The following is a 6,164-nucleotide window of genomic DNA, read 5'->3' on the forward strand; positions in this document are numbered from 1 at the left end:
GAGCTGTGCAGAGCTACGTAATAGAGCTAAATCTACACTTCCTATAGATTTAAAAACGGGTTCAAATATTTATAACATTGATAATAGGAAGTGGTTACTGTCCTTAATATGTCAGCATCTATATAAATATATTTCTAAGAGACACATTAGTAGATTTAGAACTTTAGTGTCAAAGCATAAAAATAGCTTTTATTCTTAATGGGCTGCTAAATTATTATTCAAAAGACTGTATCAGTTATACTCCCATCAACAATGTATGGAGAGTACCACACCAATATCTGATATTCTGAATATTTTAAAATATTTTAACCACTTGATAAGCAAAATTTGACGACAAAAAATAAAAAGGCTCTCTGGATTTCAGTTGACAGTTCTCTGATTATTGTTAGTTTAGCTTTTTAAAAATATTAACTGTTTGTATTTTATTTTCTGTGAACAACCTTGTTACCTAGACATAGTCTTTGTCCACTTTCTACTTGGATTACCTTTGACTTATTAACTTTATGAGCCCTTTAAATATCGTTAGGGAATTCCCTGGCAGTCCAGTGGTTAGGACTTGGCGCTTTCACTGCTGGGTCCCAGGTTCGATCCCTGGTTGGGGAACTAGGATCCGGCAAGTCTCCCAGCAAGGCCAAAAAATAAATAAAAATAAATACTGTGTTAACTTCACTTTAACCTTTTATCTGTCAAAAATGTTACAAATATTTGTCTTCACAGTCTGTTGCTTGTCTTTTAAATAGTTGGTGCTGTTTTATAGATATACATTTTCATTTTTTTAATATTCAGATATTTCAGTCTTCCCCTTTATGCTTCTGGATTTTATGTTATGCTTAAGAGGGTCTTCCCTACTCTAAGATTTTTTTAAAAACTACTTTGTTCTAGTTCTTGTGTAAGTTTGTGTGTGTTTGTGAGTCATTTAGAAATTCAACTGGAAATTATTTTAGTGACTATGTAGAGTAGAAAGTACTTGACTATCATTACAATTCCTTATCCATTGATTGTTAGCCACGTTTATTCTAATATATATTCTACATTTAACACGGATTCCTGAATTTTAGTGTTATGATATTTTATTGAGAGAGAAAAACTTCAGGGTAGTTGTCATTCACTTTTTCCTGAACATAAACTAAGCCCCTAAAAAGACGATTAACTACTATTCCATAATAACTGTACAGGTAGATCAGAGAATATTGGGTCATTTCTGCTACATAAAATTACTTGGCCATATAGCTATTGAGAGGTCTCATTTGATAATATAAATGTTTCTAGAATCGTCTACAATGATCGATGCTGAAGTAAACTGTGAATAAGATGTGCATCTAGTTTAACGTAAGTCTTTAAATCTAGTTTCGACACTTTAATCAATCTACGTTATGCCACTAAAAAACTACTATCTTATTAAAAAAAGGAAAGTTTCTCAATGTAGTATTTCAAAGTTTAATGCACAATTAAAATAAAACCGTTTCTTTTTTTTTTTTTTTTTTTTTTTTTTTTAGCAAGTTCTTGCCTGTGACAGTGTGTTTGCCACCATGGCCCCCAAAAAGAAGACTGTCAGAAAGAACAAAGGCAACATCAATGAGATGACCATCATTGTAGAAGACAGCCCCCTCAACAAACTCAACGCTTTGAATGGGCTCCTAGAGGGAGGCAATGGCCTTAGCTGCATCTCTTCTGAATTAACAGATGCTTCTTACGGCCCCAACCTCTTGGAAGGTTTAAGTAAAATGAGGCAGGAGAGCTTCCTTTGCGACTTAGTCATCGGCACCAAAACAAAATCCTTTGACGTTCACAAGTCAGTGATGGCTTCTTGCAGTGAGTACTTTTACAACATCCTAAAAAAAGACCCCTCTACCCAAAGGGTGGATCTCAGTGATATCGCACCGCTGGGCCTGGCCACGGTCATTGCATACGCCTACACTGGAAAGCTCACTCTCTCCTTGTATACCATAGGAAGCATTATTTCTGCTGCTGTTTATCTTCAGATCCATACCCTTGTCAAGATGTGCAGTGACTTTCTGATACAAGAAATGAGTGTTGAGAATTGCATGTACATTGCTAACATTGCCGAAACATACTCCCTGAGAAATGCAAAGGCAGCAGCCCAAAAATTTATCCGGGATAACTTCCTTGAATTTGCAGAATCAGATCAGTTTATGAAACTTACATTTGAGCAAATTAATGAACTTCTTATGGATGATGACTTACAGTTGCCTTCTGAAATAGTAGCATTCCAGATTGCAATGAAATGGTTAGAATTTGACCAAAAGAGAGTGAAATATGCTGCCGATCTTTTGAGCAATATTCGCTTTGGTACCATCTCTGCACAAGACCTGGTCAGTTATGTTCAGTCAGTACCGAGAATGATGCAAGATGCTGATTGCCACAAGCTTCTTGTAGATGCTATGAACTACCACTTACTTCCCTATCATCAGAACACATTGCAGTCTAGACGCACGAGAATCCGAGGGGGCTGTCGTGTGCTTGTCACTGTGGGGGGCCGTCCAGGCCTTACTGAGAAGTCCCTTAGCAGAGACGTCTTGTATAGAGACCCTGAAAATGGATGGAGCAAGCTTACAGAGATGCCAGCCAAGAGTTTTAATCAGTGTGTGGCTGTGATGGATGGATTTCTTTATGTGGCCGGTGGTGAAGACCAGAATGATGCAAGGAATCAAGCCAAGCATGCAGTCAGCAATTTCTGCAGGTACTGCCTCTTTTATTAGGAATAGAAATCGTTCGATGTTATGAACATGGAATGAAATTAATCATGCCTATTAGCTTAATTCATTGGCTCAGTAAATCAATAATAATAATAATGCCACATTACATGTATATAACACTTCACATTATATAAAGTGCACTCACATATATCATGCATTATAATTTTCCAAGTAAGCCAATGAAGCGAGCACGGAAGATATGATGATTCTGATTTTACATGTGAGAAATTTGACACCCAGAGAAGTGACACCACTAGTAAGTAGAATTCACATTTTCTCATTTCTGGTCAGGGTGCTCTCCACAATACCCTGCCTTTTTGACAGAAACTGGGTGAAAATTTAGTTTTTAACATTAAATGCTAAGAAAGATTAAAATGATACAAAATTTCTTTTTAAGTGGACTGTTACTGATGACTTCAGATTTATAACTGGCAACTAGAATGAGATCATTAAAAATGTGGCAGCTAATTAATTTTAAATATTTCTTTAAAGACTGAATACCATCAATATTTTTGATACATGTAAACAAGAGTAAAAGCATGATAAATCCTGCAGAAAGTGGAATTGAAATGCATATTATTTTTGTATATTTATAATAAAAAATTAAACCTCCATATACATGAAATGTTCAGAAAGTCATGCTTCTATCATGGTAGTGGTTCAAAGGCAAACATAACTAATGAACAAGATCTGAAAATTCATCTAGTAAATCATAAAAAATATTCTTTATTGTTTCATTATATGTACATGTGTGTCATTTAAATGAATCCAAACAATTGATTTTTAGCCCTTAATTTATAGCTATGGTTAAGTTTTGATTTGGAGGTGAAATGAGACAAATATGAATGAACATCAAACAGAGTCAGTTCTGTGTTTACAATACTTGGAACTATGGAAAGTGTTAGTTTACTATGGGTGCCTTATTTTCCTCCTGCTGATAACTACTTGTACTCAAGTCACTGTTTTTGAGCTATTGACTTCAGTGCTTATGGTATAATAATTGTAATGCTGAACACTGAAAAAAATATACCCCTACACTAAAAAGTCAGACCTACTAATAAGTGCTAGAAAATAGAGAAGCATCAAAAGTTAAGGCTTTGTTGATGCACTGGGACATGAGTTCTATTGTTCTCATTATAAACAGATGACAGAAGACTTAGTGACTTAGCTTTACAGCGGCAATGCCAGGAGAGGTGTGTGAACAAGAAGGGGTTTGTGAGAATGTAGGAACTCAGTCAACTTTCTTGATTAAGCCATGAGAATGAGCTAGGGGTGGCTGGTGTCTGAAGATATGTGGAATTGACTTTAATGTGGCCGTATTCCCTTCTCCGATTCCACAAATACCCAGCTTCCACCCTTCCTCCACGTGCGCATCCCCTAAATCCTACGGGATGATGGATTTGAATATGAAGGAAAGAGGACTGGAGGTCGGTCTCAGCGGGGTGGTCTCCCGGTAGCTGCTTTTATAAACGGGAGGAGGGGGAGTCACCTATGCCTGCCCTGCCTTTCCCAAGGGTCACACTTTTTTACTGGTTGAGAGAGGATTAGCAGCCTCCAGGCGAGGAGCTGCGATGGGTCCCCAGCCTCCTCGCAAGGATAGTGTCGAGCCTCCCACGTCCTGGTTGGCGGCGTCACCTGGGTTCCCCGGCTGCCGCCCACAAGGCTGTCACGCTTGCTCTACCACTTCCAGATACGATCCCCGCTTCAACACCTGGATCCACCTGGCCAGCATGAACCAGAAGCGGACGCACTTCAGCCTGAGCGTGTTCAACGGGCTCCTGTACGCCGTGGGCGGCCGCAACGCCGAGGGCAGCCTGGCCTCGCTCGAGTGCTACGTGCCGTCCGCCAACCAGTGGCAGCCCAAGGCGCCCCTGGAGGCGGCGCGCTGTTGCCACGCCAGCGCGGTGGCCGACGGCCGCGTGCTGGTGACCGGCGGCTACATCGGCGGCGCCTACTCGCGCTCCGTGTGCGCCTACGACCCGGCCCGCGATGCGTGGCAGGAGCTGCCGGCGCTCAGCACGCCGCGGGGCTGGCATTGCACGGTGGCGCTGGGCGAGCGCGTGTACGTGATGGGCGGCAGCCAGCTGGGGCCGCGCGGCGAGCGCGTGGACGTGCTAACCGTGGAGAGCTTCAGCCCGGCCACCGGCCAGTGGAGCTACGCGGCGCCGCTGCCCGTGGGCGTGAGCACGGCGGGCGCCTCGACGCTGCACGGCCGCGCCTACCTGCTGGGCGGCTGGAACGAGGGCGAGAGGAAGTACAAGAAGTGCATCCAGTGCTTCAGCCCCGACCTCAACGAGTGGACGGAGGACGATGAACTGCCCGAGGCCACCGTGGGCGTGTCGTGCTGCACCCTAGCCATGCCCAATCACGTGACCCGAGAGTCCCGCGCTAGCTCGGTGTCCTCCGTGCCCGTCAGCATCTGAACCCGGGGAGCCGCGGGCTCGCGGGAGGAAAAGATAGCCATCGCGGTTCAGCTAAAGGAAAGGAAACTATCTAACATTTACTACAGGGGAGTCTTTTCAGATCCATCGAGGCATCTGCCTTGGTGGTTTTCAGTTGCTGGTGTGGCATCATCTACCTCTCTGTCGATTTTTTTTTTTTTTTTTTTTTTTTTTCTTTTTTTAAGCAAAATACAGATCCGGAGCCAACAAAGGAAAGAAGCCATTTATTTCAGCGGCCACTGGGTGGCAGACAGAACTCGCGGTGGGCACTACCATCGCGGCATCCTTTCTAAACATAGAGCGGTTACACCCACATTTGAGATTGTGCTTCTGCACTTTAATACACACGAAGCCTGTGTGAGTAAGAGATTTCTCGTACAAAAGTTTATTTTCCTTTCTCTTTTTTTTCTTTAGGAAGTTTAAAATATTCCTTTATAGGCTTCATTTTTAAATGGAAATCAGTCTACATCCATAAGGACTTAAGATTTAATTCTGTGTTTCTATGCAGTTTCTTTACTTATACATGCCTGAGTAAAGGATTTCGAAAGGCATCCCAGGAGAAAATCATAAAGCTTAAGACAAATACTGACGGGAAAGTAATAGGGATTCCACCCCGGGGCTGACAGGTTGATGCCTTTGGTTTAGCGGTGATACCCTCCTCCCTGCCTCAGGTCCCCAAAAGTATTTCCTATCATAAAATCCTACTCTCAGAGAAGGACCTGACATCAGTCATCTAATTTATAGGCAAATTTAAACCATTTTCTTGTTTCTCCTAGAAGTATTCACATTTTACTTTGGTCCCCCATTAAAAGAATTGCAAGTAGTACTCTCACCCTAAACACTACATCAAGATGGTTAAAGGCAACCTTGACCTTCATGTAAGCCCCCAGAAGAACACCAAATAAAACTCTGTCTGTAAGGATCCTTAACATATAGCATATGCAGCCTGAAGGTTATGCAACCAATAACAATAACTTGATTTCTTCCAGTCTTTTAGATGAGTGAG

The 6,164-nt window shown here is 42.0% G+C and overlaps 1 protein-coding gene across 1 annotated transcript; it reads left to right on the forward strand.

Moving 5' to 3' along the window:
- The first annotated feature begins 1,529 nt into the window (after positions 1 to 1,529).
- KLHL31 (kelch like family member 31) lies at positions 1,530 to 5,140 on the forward strand. The gene is made up of 2 exons (XM_030841000.2): positions 1,530 to 2,701; positions 4,408 to 5,140. Exons 1-2 carry the CDS (start codon positions 1,530 to 1,532, stop codon positions 5,138 to 5,140), a joined length of 1,905 nt encoding a protein of 634 aa, XP_030696860.1.
- Positions 5,141 to 6,164: the final 1,024 nt, after the last annotated feature.

The sequence above is a fragment of the Globicephala melas genome, chromosome 11 (assembly GCF_963455315.2).
Source record: "Globicephala melas chromosome 11, mGloMel1.2, whole genome shotgun sequence".
Lineage (NCBI taxonomy): Eukaryota > Metazoa > Chordata > Mammalia > Artiodactyla > Delphinidae > Globicephala > Globicephala melas.

Bases quoted from the DNA above. Each gene is read 5' to 3' on its own strand.
- KLHL31 (XM_030841000.2), top strand. From the start codon at position 1,530: ATGGCCCCCAAAAAGAAGACTGTCAGAAAGAACAAAGGCAACATCAAT. The intron at 2,702-4,407 runs GTACTGCCTCTT...TACCACTTCCAG, and splicing joins GCAGTCAGCAATTTCTGCAG to ATACGATCCCCGCTTCAACA.